Source organism: Pseudophryne corroboree, chromosome 6, assembly GCF_028390025.1.
Source record: "Pseudophryne corroboree isolate aPseCor3 chromosome 6, aPseCor3.hap2, whole genome shotgun sequence".
Lineage (NCBI taxonomy): Eukaryota > Metazoa > Chordata > Amphibia > Anura > Myobatrachidae > Pseudophryne > Pseudophryne corroboree.
Window position 1 is genome coordinate 569,967,933 of NC_086449.1, and position 18,188 is coordinate 569,986,120.

An 18,188-nucleotide genomic window follows, 5' to 3' on the forward strand; every position below is an offset into this window, starting at 1 on the left:
TTACAGCGTGCGCTTCCAAACCTTTCTACTGTCAGTGTATTATTGAGTTATAACAACAGTGACACTGATGGTATGCTGAATGGTTTTCATCACCAAGTGTGCATACTGTGCACAGATGTTCCAGACTGTCTGAGGATCCAATGTTTGATTACATTTATTTTGCTGCAGGTAGAGTGTGTTAGTAGGATGAAGGAATAAAAATGATATATATATATATATATATATCGATGGTAGTTTGTGTCCTTTTAAGTAAATAGGAATTGCAAAGTTTTCAGGATGTACAGTTAAGGGCCTGATTCAGACTTGACACAATTCCATCTACGCATGGATCTTGTGACCTCTAGCAGACTGCACATGTGTTGGACCCTGCATCAGCAACTTAGAACAATTACAGGCAATTCATAGTTACTGTATATAGATCTCAACCAGACCTCAATTTGCAACCCCTTTTCCACTGACTGCAAATTTTCCTTGTCCACGACCCCCCTGGAGGGAGAATACGCGCCACCGTGCCCGCAGCGTGGCGAGCGCAGCGAGCCCGCAAGGGGCTCATTTGCGCTCTCCACTCTGTCGGTATGCTGGTCGCCGGGAGCCCGGCCGCCAGCATACCATACTACATCCGTGCAATTCTGTATAGTTACAATACATATGCAGCAGGAGGCGTCTGTAGGAAATAGATTCCTTCTACATGCACATGCAAGATCTGAGTGCTACATCTTAGGACACAACCACGGATAACCATCACAACGATCGGTCACAACTCATAAAGTAAGCAGACCGCGCTTAGTCCAAGTAAGCTGAAGCTTGCTGAAACTGGCTGCAAGATAGGGACAGCCAGGTCCAGGAAGCCTGCAAACAATGATGCAGTGCCTGTGCCTTGCACGTCTAAAAAACGGGGGCAACAGTGCCGCCAATCTATTTTCGAAACTGGGTCCCGACACTCCAGAATACAGATAAGCATCTGCAGGTGGGGCAGATTTAAAATGAGCAGATTTAGATTTGCGAAGGATGTGTCCAAGCTCAAATCTAAATTGCAGTGTAAAAATGAAGCTGTCCAGCAATTGTGGGCTACATGCAAAAGCAGCCAGTATTTACCCTGCATGCCAAAAAATAAATAATAAATAAAATATATATATATATATATATATATATTTATATATATATTTATTTTGCACCCCTTGCATTGCAACATGGTTTGTTCAGGTACACCATTACTTGCTCTTACTTTATTCCCAAATCAGAATCAGGCCCACTAACTAGAGTGTTGACTCCAACTCATGTCACTGATGCTCCGCTCACATCATGCATTGTGTATAATGTACAGCACCTATCTGACCTCTGCTTCTCAGGACACTGCAGTTATTGGAAGGGGTAAATTGGGAGAACTGCATGAAGCGGAACCTACCAGGAGTGTATCTCTGCAGTGCAGGAGAAGTCCTGGTTGTGCAGTACAGGACAGGTGGCAGACAGAGCTGCTCTATCCTAGCTGGTCTTGTAGATTAAGGGGGAGATTTACTAAGCAGTGATAAAAGTGGAGAAGTGAGCCAGTGGAGAAGTTGCCCATGGCAACCAATCATCTGTTCTGTATACTTTTATAGTATGCAAATTCTAAATGTTACGTCAATGCCATGGGCAACTTCTCCACTGGCTCACTTCTCCACTTTTATCAATGCTTAGTACTGTACATCTCCCCCTAAACTCCCTGGTGGTGCTGCTGCTAGTGTATTCAACTCCAGCAGCAGCACAAAGGAGTTTAATCTACAAATCAGAATCAGGACCAGTCTTCCTTCCCACATGGAGCAGCGGTGGTGCATACTGCAGTGAAGACTAGAGTTCTCCTCCGGTGGACATTGTAGCTGGTAGGAATAGCCCACACACCATCTCCCCTGCTGCCAACATCACTGCCATATACCACTTACTGACAGTGTCACAGTGTAGTACATCATGTCTATGATGCTGCCGCGAACCGGCTACTGGCAGCAGACATGATGTAATACATTGCTGACTGGTATTGGCAGACACTGGTAGGTGGCAGCGGTGTGCAAGTGGAGGTTGGTCCACACAGTGGATGACTTATCCAGCTGAAGGTTTATTGACCAGGTAGAAACAGGAACATGCATCTTGAATCTCCAGTTGCAGCCTGGAGCATTTGTAGGGTCTGCCGGGTGTTACAGTGTGACGGGTTTACACTCACATATAGTGTAGTTTATGCAGTGACATTGGGATCTTTATATAGATAATAAACAGTGGCGATATAGTGGACTTTGGGGTCACTATAGTTATATATATCCTCAATTGTGCAGGGCAACACAGGGGCACATCTGAAGCTGCGGATGGAGCAGAAAGAAAGACACTGGAGGGAATTGCACATACACAGAAGGTGCGGCTCCAGCAACATTTTGTGGGGAATGTAATAGGGTGTGAGAAACAGGAAGTGAGAGATTTGGGGAGAATTCTCCTGTTTTTTTAAAGTGGCAATCATTTACATGGCAAAATCAACCTGATTTTGCCATGTAAATGATTGCCACTTTAAAAAAAATATATCTCACTTTCTGATTCTCACACCCTATTACATCCCCCACCCCTTCCCCCGGTCCTTGTGCTCACCTACTGTAGCAGGTACGCAGACGCAGTGCCGAGCATGCCTCTATCCCTGGGAGCCAGCCAAGGATCATTGTTTGCGGCAGCGGGGGGGCCCCTAACACCTTTCTCCCCCTATAATCCAGTCCTGAGCACATGGCATATAGGGTTAGATGCATCATCGCTTGGAAAGTGATAAAATGGAGAGTGAAAAAGTACCAGCCAATCAGCTCCTAACTGACATTTTTCAAACACAGCATGTGACATGGTAGTTAGGCGCTGATTGGCTGGTGCTTTCTCACTCTCCATTTTATCACTTTCCAAGCGATGATGCATCTAGCCCATAATCTGAAGGAAGACAGATATATTTATTGTTGCATTCATACCTTCTTTATGGTCTCCACTCACAACTGAAAACTCCTCCTGATGGGTTACATTGTTATCCACGATTACTGTGCGCTTTGTGTGCTCTGTTTGGGTGACTGACTTTTCAGATTTTCCATCTTGCTGCCATGTGACTTGGACTCCAGTCTTGACGGTCTGGGTTGTGATTTCAGTTCTACTTCCGCCTGCTACATGAACAGTCTTTTGTTGCTCAGTGATAGTAGATCCTGAAATATAAAAAGAAAGACCTTGTGTGCCTACAGAAGGGACAGAGCTGTGTGTTTTCACAAGCTTTTTTAGCACTATATTTAGATGATTGAAGCGGCTGAAGGATTGTCTGCTTCTTTATTAGTCTGTATGACAGGTGCAGCAGAGACAAGCGCCAAATTCACTTTTTCATTATTGCTATTCTGATAAATACCCTGATTAAATTTCCAAGTAGCTCAGACAGGGCTGCATACATGCAACTTGTGACCTTTGCAACAGAAATAGTGGCTTATTATAAGTACTCATGACAGAGCTCTTGTTAGGATGCATTCAGCTACAATGGTTACTTTCTTCGTTGGTCAGTACATTACGCTTTAGCTATGAGACAACAATACATGAAGCAGCAACACATTAATCATTCCATGCTCAATTATTATGAACTATGGTGGTCATTCCGAGTTGATCGCTAGCTGCATTTGTTCGCAGCGCAGCGACCAGGCTGAAAATAGGCAGTTCTGCGCATGCGGCGTAATGCGCACGCATGACATATGGCACAACGAACAATGTAGTTTTGCACAGGGTCTAGCGATGCAAATCAGTCGCACTGGTTGCCGCAGAGTGATTGACATAAAGTGGGCGTTTCTGGGTGGCAACTGACCGTTTTCAGGGAGTGTTCAGAAAAACGCAGGCGTGCCAGAGAAAATGCAGGCGCGGCTGGGCGAATGCTGGGCGGGTGTGTGATGTCAAATCTGGAACTGAATAGTCTGAAGTGATCGCAAGCGCTGAGTAGGTTTTTAGCTACTCTGAAACTACACAAACAATTTTTGCAGGCGCTCTACAATAAAAACGTTCACACTTCTGCTAAGCTAAAATACACTCCCAGTGGGCGGCGGCATAGCGTTTGCGGCTGCTAAAAACTGCTAGCGAGCGATCAACTCGGAATGACCCCCTATAAACTGTTAAACTCAAGTCTTATGTGTGAAACATACAGTATTTGATCACAAAATAGTAATTGTTTTCTTTCCACAACAGTGGAACATATAAAATTTTGTATTGACTAATTACATTAATAACTGCCAATGTAAGTCTTTGCTGCTCACCATTATTAAGGTTTAAGGAATTGCCCCTGTAAAAGACCCGTACACAACCTTTTGTAGCATAATGCAAAATTAGTCAACCTGTATTTTTCAGTTTTAGCTAACATCACCGGGTCCTATGTAGTAAAGCAATAAAATGACATCAGTGGATATTTAGATGTTTCCAGTCTTTCTTCTAAAATACTACAAGTTTGTACCTCATGTATATATTACATTGCAGTAGTTTTTTTATGTGTCTTATTTGTCTACTAGAGTGATTTCTTTATATCGATATTAGTCAACTTCTGTTCCTTAACATATAAAGTGTTATTAGACAATCCAAAAGGAGTAAAGTGATGTGTACCATAAAAATCATGTCCTTTTATGAGTAGGTAGCCCAGTCAGGTCCCTGAATTATGTTTGCACTGTAACACATTTGTTTTTCCTCTGGGAGAGGGCGCTCTGTACTCCCAGGCAATAAAAAAGCCATAACATTGACCACTATCCTGCTATCAGATAGTCGCCGCCCAAGGGGAGTGTATATTCGCCATGCAAGTGTACACCAAGCTGCTAAAAAATCCCTCAGTCAGCGGACAGTTTCAAATCATTTCGCACCTCACTCACCATCTAATGTTTTTAACACTGTGTGCAGTCTGTGCGCAGCCCAGGACTTACAGTGCGATGAGAACAGGCTTATCAGGTCCGAAGCTGACGTCACATACCCTCCCTGAAAACACTTAGGAACTCCTGCTGACCGGCGATGCCTGTTGTTTGCTAAAGTGCATGCGCATTGCGGTGCATATGCATGCACAGTCTATTGCTGATCGCCCGCTGTGAGAAAATGCGCAGCAGCGATCTGGTCTGAATCACCCTCAAAGTCCATAGTCTAATACGACACGAGGACACTTGTCAGCATGAAGGAACATGAGCTTAGATGTCACTGACATCTAAATTTATGTTTTTGCATGACAACATACTGTAGGCCCTGTTAGTTAATAGACACATACTATACATACACTAATAATAAAAATGTCTGTACTGCTGGAGAGTAATGTACTGTATGACATTGCAGTACTTTTGCAAAAATTCCAGGTCAAAATCGAAATGCATTATTTTTCTTCATATGGATATCTTTAATCCAAATAAAATAAATATTTAATTTCAACATGTTATTCAATGAGGCAGATTCAGTTAGCCACGATGTTTACCGTCCGGCTAAAGCTCCAGGTTGATGCCTGGATTTATTCTATTATTCGGCAACTCCCTGTGGTTAATGCACGATAATAACCCATAGATTCCGTGTTAAATGCCCATACTCTATCGATTACCCCATGTGGTGAGCCCAGAGGGTGCAATTGATGCAGATTATTCATTGCAGCTCCTTAATGCTGTATGGAAAAATTAGCATTAAGTGTACGCTCTGGGGTTTTCCGCGTGGGGTAGCGGCAATAATCGGATAGGTCAGAGCAGAGGGGAAAACCCTACTGCTAATTCAATCTGTCCCTATGACAACCCTTTTTAAAATGAACACAATGGGGGAGATTCAAATGTTTGAAAAGTCAGTTGGGTGTCTGTTTTTTCCTATCTAATAGACAGGGAAAAAACAGACACCCAACCGACTTTTCAAACATTTGAATCTCCCACTTTAAATCTTATTAAGTAAGAAAATATTTAAGTTATTCACTGTTTAAATGGCCCCTAACAAACTTGTAATATGTGTTCCTGTTATTAAGGTATAAAATACCTTCAGTTGGAAATCAGCACTGTCTAAAAATTTAAAATTGGGGCTATCTGAGGTCCTTGAAAAGGAATAGTTCTTCTTGTAACACATAATCTCCCTCTTATCCATTATAATTGTACTGTATAATAGGAATTTAATTCAGTATTCTTAGAGATTGTGAAGAGATTATAAAACAATTCAATAAGGTGAGGCATGTAATGTGATTGTTAATGGGGTAATAGGCGTTAAGACCAACTGCCATCTGCAGCAAGACTTGTGTATTTATTAAGGAATTGTGATACATTTCAATGTCATACTTAAAAATCACCACTTACTTGGAGGAAAACACAATTTGGGACATGTCCCAATGTCCCTCTTTGCAGTTTATTACACATATTTGTTATTACTTTTATTTCCAGCTTCTAAGTTCAGTTGAATTGTATCCATGTTGCATTATTATTAGGGGGTATGCAATTAGCTGTGGCAATCTCTGAGCTATTGATTTCAACCTACTGCTTATTCAATTGAGGATGTTTTCACCTGTTTTTTAGGGAAATTTTCACCAATGCCTTTTTACCTTTTTTTTTAGTGAAAAGGCATTGGCGAAAAATGCCCCAAAATCGTTGAAAACGGCCAATGTTTTTGCCAGCGCAGGTGAGAAAACATGTGGATTCGCCAATCCACATGTTTTTTGCTCCTGCTGAATTTTTCACCTAGGTGAAAAAACAGCCCTGCTATTGAATAGGGCAAATCCTCATCCGCCTTAAAAATAGCGAAAAGTCCAGTTTTTTCGCCTAGACCAAAAAAACTGACCTGATTGCATACCACCATTGGTATTACATGGCTGCCTCATCTGGTACACTTGTGGATGGGAAGAAAAATACATGGAGCTGGTGGTTTTCTTGGAACCTTACTCTGAACTTTAGGACTCAGAAAACACCCCCATTTTGTGTCATCTCTTCTAGGGGTAGACTATTCCACCCTGGGTAATCCTACGCTGTTCGCCCCAAGATGGCTGCCGCACCTGGTACCTTGTGAGGGTGGAATACACAACCCTTGGAAGTTATTACCCAAAATGCCTACACCAATCCTGCATTATGCTTTCTGTGTGCTTAAGATTTTCTTTTATATCTGTGTGACTTATCTATTGCTGTATTACTTAAATCCTCTGTATTATGTGCATTGTTTTTGATGTCTGTAAAGCGCCTTGAGTCCTGTTGGAGAAAGAGCGCTATATAAATAAAATTATTATTATTATTATTAGCTGTTCTTGAATATCCATAAAAGCACAGGCTTAAAATGAGACAGCACAATTAATAGCCCTTACGCACACACTTCAAAACCCAGGTTTTTGCATGTGAACGCGCATGAACCCGGGTTTTGGTATGTGTGAAAGGAAACTATGACCCTGTGTTTTTACCAGGTGAGGCTGAGACCTGTGAATTTGCCAGCTTGATAGACCCAGCAATTTCCTGGTATGTATTAAAGAAGTATTAGCGTCCTTAGCTTTCTGTATTTTTTCCCCTCAAGAATACTTTTTAAGGAAAAATAAAATGGTCAAAAACCAAGGGGGAAACGTTGTGGAGCTAATTGTCTATCTATCTATCTATCTATCTATCTATCTATCTATCTATCTATCTATCTATCGATCATATATAATTTGTTATGACTGGAGATGTTACCTGCAGTAACTAAAATAATGATTATGTTAGGCGCTGCCCTTGGCACACATGCACTTACTTTAAAGATCATCTAATTTTACTTTGTTGGTGCATGTCAATCATCACATCCCAGGTATACAGATTTTGGACCAATCATACAGGATGTAAACCCGAGGTCCTCCTAATGAGGTATCTAGAAATCACTGGCTTCAGATCTGAGACATACTGTAACAGTAGCAAATGATATACTAGACCACATCTCTGCATGTTTTCCTATCTCTGTCACAGCCACATTTCTTATGGCACAGAGTTAAATTATGGTCCCACAGAGTCAGCTAGAGTGGCTGATGGAGCCATATTGTGAGGAAGCCGTCTCAGAAAAAAAAAATGCATATAAGGCCCATTAAGGAGACTGCACACAAATCTCTGGGGATACAGCATATATATGTATCACTACAGCAGCTGTAGCTTTACATTACGTCTAAAATGTTGCTTTTAAAAATTAGAATACGCCCTTCTCACTGATTAGGTGCAGAGTGCTAGAATGAATGCTAATATATATATATATATATATTAGAGATGAGCGCCGGAAATTTTTCGGGTTTTGTGTTTTGGTTTTGGGTTCGGTTCCGCGGCCGTGTTTTGGGTTCGACCGCGTTTTGGCAAAACCTCACCGAATTTTTTTTGTCGGATTCGGGTGTGTTTTGGATTCGGGTGTTTTTTTCAAAAAACCCTAAAAAACAGCTTAAATCATAGAATTTGGGGGTAATTTTGATCCCAAAGTATTATTAACCTCAAAAAACATAATTTACACTCATTTTCAGCCTATTCTGAACACATCACACCTCACAATATTATTTTTAGTCCTAAAATTTGCACCGAGGTCGCTGTGTGAGTAAGATAAGCGACCCTAGTGGCCGACACAAACACCGGGCCCATCTAGGAGTGGCACTGCAGTGTCACGCAGGATGGCCCTTCCAAAAAACCCTCCCCAAACAGCACATGACGCAAAGAAAAAAAGAGGCGCAATGAGGTAGCTGACTGTGTGAGTAAGATTAGCGACCCTAGTGGCCGACACAAACACCGGGCACATCTAGGAGTGGCACTGCAGTGTCACGCAGGATGTCCCTTCCAAAAAACCCTCCCCAAACAGCACATGACGCAAAGAAAAAAAGAGGCGCAATGAGGTAGCTGACTGTGTGAGTAAGATTAGCGACCCTAGTGGCCGACACAAACACCGGGCCCATCTAGGAGTGGCACTGCAGTGTCACGCAGGATGTCCCTTCCAAAAAACCCTCCCCAATCAGCACATGATGCAAAGAAAAAGAAAAGAAAAAAGAGGTGCAAGATGGAATTATCCTTGGGCCCTCCCACCCACCCTTATGTTGTATAAACAAAACAGGACATGCACACTTTAACCAACCCATCATTTCAGTGACAGGGTCTGCCACACGACTGTGACTGATATGACGGGTTGGTTTGGACCCCCCCCAAAAAAGAAGCAATTAATCTCTCCTTGCACAAACTGGCTCTACAGAGGCAAGATGTCCACCTCATCTTCACCCTCCGATATATCACCGTGTACATCCCCCTCCTCACAGATTATCAATTCGTCCCCACTGGAATCCACCATCTCAGCTCCCTGTGTACTTTGTGGAGGCAATTGCTGCTGGTCAATGTCTCCGCGGAGGAATTGATTATAATTCATTTTAATGAACATCATCTTCTCCACATTTTCTGGATGTAACCTCGTACGCCGATTGCTGACAAGGTGAGCGGCGGCACTAAACACTCTTTCGGAGTACACACTTGTGGGAGGGCAACTTAGGTAGAATAAAGCCAGTTTGTGCAAGGGCCTCCAAATTGCCTCTTTTTCCTGCCAGTATAAGTACGGACTGTGTGACGTGCCTACTTGGATGCGGTCACTCATATAATCCTCCACCATTCTATCAATGTTGAGAGAATCATATGCAGTGACAGTAGACGACATGTCCGTAATCGTTGTCAGGTCCTTCAGTCCGGACCAGATGTCAGCATCAGCAGTCGCTCCAGACTGCCCTGCATCACCGCCAGCGGGTGGGCTCGGAATTCTGAGCCTTTTCCTCGCACCCCCAGTTGCGGGAGAATGTGAAGGAGGAGATGTTGACAGGTCGCGTTCCGCTTGACTTGACAATTTTGTCACCAGCAGGTCTTTCAACCCCAGCAGACCTGTGTCTGCCGGAAAGAGAGATCCAAGGTAGGCTTTAAATCTAGGATCGAGCACGGTGGCCAAAATGTAGTGCTCTGATTTCAACAGATTGACCACCCGTGAATCCTTGTTAAGCGAATTAAGGGCTGCATCCACAAGTCCCACATGCCTAGCGGAATCGCTCCGTGTTAGCTCCTTCTTCAATGCCTCCAGCTTCTTCTGCAAAAGCCTGATGAGGGGAATGACCTGACTCAGGCTGGCAGTGTCTGAACTGACTTCACGTGTGGCAAGTTCAAAGGGCATCAGAACCTTGCACAACGTTGAAATCATTCTCCACTGCACTTGAGACAGGTGCATTCCATCTCCTATATCGTGCTCAATTGTATAGGCTTGAATGGCCTTTTGCTGCTCCTCCAACCTCTGAAGCATATAGAGGGTTGAATTCCACCTCGTTACCACTTCTTGCTTCAGATGATGGCAGGGCAGGTTCAGTAGTTTTTGGTGGTGCTCCAGTCTTCTGTACGTGGTGCCTGTACGCCGAAAGTGTCCCGCAATTTTTCTGGCCACCGACAGCATCTCTTGCACGCCCCTGTCGTTTTTTAAAAAATTCTGCACCACCAAATTCAAGGTATGTGCAAAACATGGGACGTGCTGGAATTTGCCCATATTTAATGCACACACAATATTGCTGGCGTTGTCCGATGCCACAAATCCACAGGAGAGTCCAATTGGGGTAAGCCATTCCGCGATGATCTTCCTCAGTTGCCGTAAGAGGTTTTCAGCTGTGTGCGTATTCTGGAAAGCGGTGATACAAAGCGTAGCCTGCCTAGGAAAGAGTTGGCGTTTGCGAGATGCTGCTACTGGTGCCGCCGCTGCTGTTCTTGCGGCGGGAGTCCATACATCTACCCAGTGGGCTGTCACAGTCATATAGTCCTGACCCTGCCCTGCTCCACTTGTCCACATGTCCGTGGTTAAGTGGACATTGGGTACAACTGCATTTTTTAGGACACTGGTGAGTCTTTTTCTGACGTCCGTGTACATTCTCGGTATCGCCTGCCTAGAGAAGTGGAACCTAGATGGTATTTGGTAACGGGGGCACACTGCCTCAATAAATTGTCTAGTTCCCTGTGAACTAACGGCGGATACCGGACGCACGTCTAACACCAACATAGTTGTCAAGGACTCAGTTATCCGCTTTGCAGTAGGATGACTGCTGTGATATTTCATCTTCCTCGCAAAGGACTGTTGAACAGTCAATTGCTTACTGGAAGTAGTACAAGTGGGCTTACGACTTCCCCTCTGGGATGACCATCGACTCCCAGCGGCAACAACAGCAGCGCCAGCAGCAGTAGGCGTTACACGCAAGGATGCATCGGAGGAATCCCAGGCAGGAAAGGACTCGTCAGACTTGCCAGTGACATGGCCTGCAGGACTATTGGCATTCCTGGGGAAGGAGGAAATTGACACTGAGGGAGTTGGTGGGGTGGTTTGCGTGAGCTTGGTTACAAGAGGAAGGGATTTACTGGTCAGTGGACTGCTTCCGCTGTCACCCAAAGTTTTTGAACTTGTCACTGACTTATTATGAATGCGCTGCAGGTGACGTATAAGGGAGGATGTTCCGAGGTGGTTAACGTCCTTACCCCTACTTATTACAGCTTGACAAAGGGAACACACGGCTTGACACCTGTTGTCCGCATTTCTGGTGAAATACCTCCACACCGAAGAGCTGATTTTTTTGGTATTTTCACCTGGCATGTCAACGGCCATATTCCTCCCACGGACAACAGGTGTCTCCCCGGGTGCCTGACTTAAACAAACCACCTCACCATCAGAATCCTCCTGGTCAATTTCCTCCCCAGCGCCAGCAACACCCATATCCTCCTCATCCTGGTGTACTTCAACACTGACATCTTCAATCTGACTATCAGGAACTGGACAGCGGGTGCTCCTTCCAGCACTTGCAGGGGGCATGCAAATAGTGGAAGGCGCATGCTCTTCACGTCCAGTGTTGGGAAGGTCAGGCATCGCAAACGACACAATTGGACTCTCCTTGTGGATTTGGGATTTCAAAGAACGCACAGTTCTTTGCGGTGCTTTTGCCAGCTTGAGTCTTTTCAGTTTTCTAGCGAGAGGCTGAGTGCTTCCATCCTCATGTGAAGCTGAACCACTAGCCATGAACATAGGCCAGGGCCTCAGCCGTTCCTTGCCACTCCGTGTGGTAAATGGCATATTGGCAAGTTTACGCTTCTCCTCCGACAATTTTATTTTAGGTTTTGGAGTCCTTTTTTTTCTGATATTTGGTGTTTTGGATTTGACATGCTCTGTACTATGACATTGGGCATCGGCCTTGGCAGACGACGTTGCTGGCATTTCATCGTCTCGGCCATGACTAGTGGCAGCAGCTTCAGCACGAGGTGGAAGTGGATCTTGATCTTTCCCTAATTTTGGAACCTCAACTTTTTTGTTCTCCATATTTTATAGGCAGAACTAAAAGGCACCTCAGGTAAACAATGGAGATGGATGGATTGGATACTAGTATACAATTATGGACGGACTGCCACGGTTAGGTGGTATAAAAAAACCACGGTTAGGTGGTATATATTATAATAATAATACAATTATGGATGGACGGACTGCCTGCCGACTGCCGACACAGAGGTAGCCACAGCCGTGAACTACCGCACTGTACACTGGTTGATAAAGAGATAGTAGTATACTCGTAACAATTAGGATGACACTATGACGGTATAAAGAATGAAAAAAAAAACCACGGTTAGGTGGTAGGTATATAATAATAAATAATACAATTCTGGTCGGACGGACTGCCTGCCGTGTGCCGACACAGAGGTAGCCACAGCCGTGAACTACCGCACTGTACACTGGTTGATAAAGAGATAGTAGTATACTCGTAACAATTAGGATGACACTATGACGGTATAAAGAATGAAAAAAAAAACCACGGTTAGGTGGTAGGTATATAATAATAAATAATACAATTCTGGTCGGACGGACTGCCTGCCGTGTGCCGACACAGAGGTAGCCACAGCCGTGAACTACCGCACTGTACACTGGTTGATAAAGAGATAGTAGTATACTCGTAACAATTAGGATGACACTATGACGGTATAAAGAATGAAAAAAAAACCACGGTTAGGTGGTAGGTATATAATAATAAATAATACAATTCTGGTCGGACGGACTGCCTGCCGTGTGCCGACACAGAGGTAGCCACAGCCGTGAACTACCGCACTGTACACTGGTTGATAAAGAGATAGTAGTATACTCGTAACAATTAGGATGACACTATGACGGTATAAAGAATGAAAAAAAAACCACGGTTAGGTGGTAGGTATATAATAATAAATAATACAATTCTGGTCGGACGGACTGCCTGCCGTGTGCCGACACAGAGGTAGCCACAGCCGTGAACTACCGCACTGTACACTGGTTGATAAAGAGATAGTAGTATACTCGTAACAATTAGGATGACACTATGACGGTATAAAGAATGAAAAAAAAAACCACGGTTAGGTGGTAGGTATATAATAATAAATAATACAATTCTGGTCGGACGGACTGCCTGCCGTGTGCCGACACAGAGGTAGCCACAGCCGTGAACTACCGCACTGTACACTGGTTGATAAAGAGATAGTAGTATACTCGTAACAATTAGGATGACACTATGACGGTATAAAGAATGAAAAAAAAAACCACGGTTAGGTGGTAGGTATATAATAATAAATAATACAATTCTGGTCGGACGGACTGCCTGCCGTGTGCCGACACAGAGGTAGCCACAGCCGTGAACTACCGCACTGTACACTGGTTGATAAAGAGATAGTAGTATACTCGTAACAATTAGGATGACACTATGACGGTATAAAGAATGAAAAAAAAACCACGGTTAGGTGGTAGGTATATAATAATAAATAATACAATTCTGGTCGGACGGACTGCCTGCCGTGTGCCGACACAGAGGTAGCCACAGCCGTGAACTACCGCACTGTACTGTGTCTGCTGCTAATATAGACTGGTTGATATTTAAAGAGATATTAGTAGTATACAACAATACTATACTGGTGGTCAGGCACTGGTCACCACTCCTGCAGCAAAAGTGTGCACTGTTAATTAATATAATTGTACTCCTGGCTCCTGCTAACAACCTGCAGTGCTCCCCAGTCTCCCCCACAATTAATTATAAGCTTTTAATTTATACATTGATGACTGTGCAGCACACTGGGCTGAGCTGAGTGCACACAGACTGAGTCACACTGTGTGACTGACTGTGCTGTGTATCGTTTTTTTTTTCAGGCAGAGAACGGATATAGCAGAGAGAAGTGAACGGATATATTATATTAAATAAAAGTTAACTAGCAACTGCACTGGTCACTGACTGTGGTAAACTAACTCTGTCTGCGACTCTGCACAATCTCTCTCTCTCTATCTTATCTATCTCTATTCTAATGGAGAGGACGCCAGACACGTCCTCTCCCTATCAATCTCAATGCACGAGTGAAAATGGCGGCGACGCGCGGCTCCTTATATAGAATCCGAGTCTCGCGATAGAATCCGAGCCTCGCGAGAATCCGACAGCGTCATGATGACGTTCGGGCGCGCTCGGGTTAACCGAGCAAGGCGGGAAGATCCGAGTCGCTCGGACCCGTGAAAAAAAACATGAAGTTCGGGCGGGTTCGGATTCCGAGGAACCGAACCCGCTCATCTCTAATATATATATATCTACATACAGGGCAGCAGAGAGCCTGGCTTGGCCCAGGAATTTTCAGGGGGCATGGCCTAATCATGAGAGGTGTGGCCCTGCATACTTAGAAAAAAATAAAGAAAAAATAGTACTTAAATTGCCTCCCTGGCCACACTGCAGCCCAGCACATAGCAGCGTAGCAGCATATGCTGGGCTGAGGAGAAGAGCTGCAGCTGCTGCTGCCAGGTAAGGAGGGGGATACTTAAGCCCCTACTGGGCCCCGATAAATAGTACTCGTTGCCCCCCCCCCCCCCCTCGGCACCACTGTATATATAGTGTTTATCTGAGCAAACGAACGCAGCATGTTGGTTTATTATTGGGGACCGCCGAGCCTTATTGGACCTATATATATATATATATATATATATGTGTGTGTGTGTGTGTGTGTGTGTGTGTGTGTGTGTTTTAGACTAGCATGGGTGACAAGAGAGGAGCTGGATGGTGGCACCACCCTTTCCCTCCCGTTCCAACTCTCTCTGGCTGCCTGGCAGATGCAGTTTCTCTCATCCTCCCAGCAAACAGAGTCTCTCTCTCTACCCCCACTAGATGAGAAGGTCCTGAACCGGGCTCCTCCTTGCTCACACTACATCCTGCTCCCCCGCTGGTCAAGGTACCGAACCGGGCAACCCCTATCATCACGGGAGGAGGTCTCAAACCGGACCCCCCACACACACACATCTCTCCTCCAGGGGAAGAATCTGAAACAGGCACTCCACATGGGAGAAGAGGGGGAGAGAGATGGGACAAAGAGGAGGTGGGAGAGAGATATGGGAAGAAGAAAAATCGGAGGAAGAGGGGGAAGAGAGAGAGAGAGATAGGATAATGAGGGATAGAAATACATGGGAGGAGGGGGAAAAAGAGAGAAAGGAGGAAGAGGGAGAGATGGGGAAGGGAGAAAGATGGTGGAAAGAAATTAAACAGTGGGGAAGTAAGAGGATAAAATTCCTGCAATGCCAAGACCATTAGCTAGCGACCTGATAAATGATGTGTCCAATGCATGCTCCCAAAGCCAGAAAAAGGACCATTTTGGGCCTGAGGCTGAAAATGATCAAGGGTCTGTTGTGAGGGGGTGTGACTCGATGGACAAATTGTCTTTTTTCAACCTCAGAAACCATGTTACTATGGGGGTCATTCCGAGTTGAAATTTAGCACAGCTATGATCAGGCACTCACACATGTGGGGGGGATGCCCAGCACAGGGCTTGTCCACCCCGCATGTCATTGCCCCCCCCCCCCCCGCCCCCCCCATCCCCCGCAGAAATGCAAGATCATCGCACAGTGGCGATGCTTTTGCATTTGAGGAGTAACTCCCGGCCAGTGCAGCTCCTGTGGCTGGCCGGGAGAACCTCTTCGCTGACGGGTCGCATCGGCTGCGTGTGACGTCACGCAGCCGCCGTGGCCCCCCCCCCAATGGTCCGGCAATGCCTGCATTAGCCGGACTGTGCCCCCTAAACATCGGCTTAACGCCGCCGTCCAGCCCCCTCCCACCCAGCAACCGCCTCTGCCTGTCAATCAGGCAGAGGCGATCTCTAGGCAACAACGACGCACTACGGCGCCGGTGCATGCGCAGTTCTGACTCGATCGCTGTGCTGAGATAAACTGCAGCGAGCGATCGGGTCGGAATGACCCCCTATGTTACTATGACAAGTATTGTGTCTGTGTGGCCAGTGTCATGTGAGTGTGTACACCCCCTACCCTATCAGTCCCAATGTCTCTGCTGCATACATGTAAAAGTTGAGAATTTGCACAAGCTTGTGAAGGAAATAGAAATAGAAGTTTAATACTTTTGATTTTTGGCAGATGATGTGGCCAGCTGGGTGTCAGGTCATCATCATCATTATGCTGTCATCGTGATGGGCCTAATTTTATGTGGAGGATGTGTTGAAGCTAAATGCACCTAAGATGACCATCGGAATAAATACAAATGCACCTATCTGGAGGGACATAATTTGCAGGCATGACCCTGGTGCAAGATGTGAGATGATGCTAATGGCTGATTGGTCTGATTGGTCAAATGCATCTAATATACACCAAATCGTGCAAATAAAGTAAAATTGCTGTGGAAAGGTCACAGTGTACTGTACTCTTGTTGTAAACAACTGTATTTGGGAAGGGCAAGATGTACAGTACATATATGGTTTTATGCACTTTCTTTTATTCTAATATTATGTGAGTACTGTGTTTAAACTGAAGGTATTACCAATGAAATGAAAATATTTTCTTAGTGTAGAAAAATAAAAAAAATTAAATTCAGTCACAATATGCACTTGTTTTTTTTGTTTTTAATTAGCACAATTAGCCATACACATGTTTTCAAATGGTTGGTACTTTACCTCTCTCCAATGTATCTCTCTCCAAGCTTTGATTCATCTCCCCTCCAGTCTTTGCTATAATATGCCCATTTCTTGCTCAGGATGTTATGGAAAACCTTGACCATTTTGTCATTATTTAGTGCCCTGACTGCTGCAAGCTCCAGTTGCCTGGCCTATCCTATCCCTGGCATATCTCTTCCCTCTGCCCTGAATGCAGTGGTGAGACTGACCTTCCTTTCACCCCTGGTTAAATCCTACACTGGCTCCTTATTACTTCCAGATATCATATTAAGCGGTTCACCTAAAGCCCTCACCTGTGTCTCTGCTTTAGACATCTCTGATCATGTCATGAAATGCACTCCTGCTTGGCCTTTTCATTCTGCCTCTGTCCTATGCATTTGATCCCCTTTGATGACCACTTCTCACTCCAGCCTCCAACACTTATCCCATGCTGCTACTGTACCCTCTTATGGAACTTCTTACTGCAGCTTAACAGACTCGCTCCCAACTTCAAATATTTGGAGCTCACCTCTTCACTGTATCCTATAATACCTTCTTTGTGCCTCAGCCATTCACAAGTAGTGAGTGAGTGCTGTACCCTCTGTTTTATTTCTGCACTTGCAGAAACTTTCAGATGCCTTATAAAAAAATAAAAATACAAGTGATAATATTATTATGCAGCAAGAGCCCATACTATTTTATGAAACAGTGATAATTCTTTTGTTATACAGATATTCACATCCATCCAAAATGAGAAATAATTTGCAAGGAAAGTAAAGTGGGAGAATTTGGTCCATTCAAAAGAAGGACATTTAGGAGCATATTCACCACAATCCATATCACAGTTGCAGATGAGATGTGATCATATTGCCCAAACTCGCAGGGATGTATCAATTATTGCATGTAGGGACAGCTTGCAAGAAAGCTCTGTCCCTGTGAAGCCTCTTCATACACATATCACTGTATTTTTCAGTAAAAAACACAACGATCTGTGTGCCCCCCACTGCCGGCTCCTGTCCCTGCTGCCTCCTCTCGTGTCCCCTGCTGTCTGCTGTAACAGCTGCCCTGGTCTCGTGACCCCGCTGCCTCCTGTTATGTTCCCCAGTGCCGGCTCCTAGCACCCGCTACCCGAAACCCCCCTGCGGCCTCTACCCCACCCACCTTACATGCACTAGAGGGGGCTGAGCGGTGAGCTCCTCTCTGTCTGGCAGATCAGCTGTGTGTTTCAGCTGGGACGCACTGAAAGTGCCAGCTGGCACTTTATTTTATCCCAGCTGACCACACACATCAGCTGATTTGCTG

General features: G+C 44.7%; 1 protein-coding gene across 9 annotated transcripts in view; it reads right to left on the bottom strand.

The window, feature by feature from the left end:
- Positions 1 to 18,188, bottom strand: part of MYBPC1 (myosin binding protein C1) — a 166,863-nt gene that overhangs the window by 137,120 nt on the left and 11,555 nt on the right. For all 9 annotated transcript variants that reach the window (XM_063927818.1, XM_063927817.1, XM_063927825.1 and 6 more), the window contains exon 2: positions 2,967 to 3,191. In XM_063927818.1, the coding sequence (XP_063783888.1) occupies positions 2,967 to 3,191 (225 nt within the window). The remainder of the gene's footprint in view (positions 1 to 2,966; positions 3,192 to 18,188) is intronic.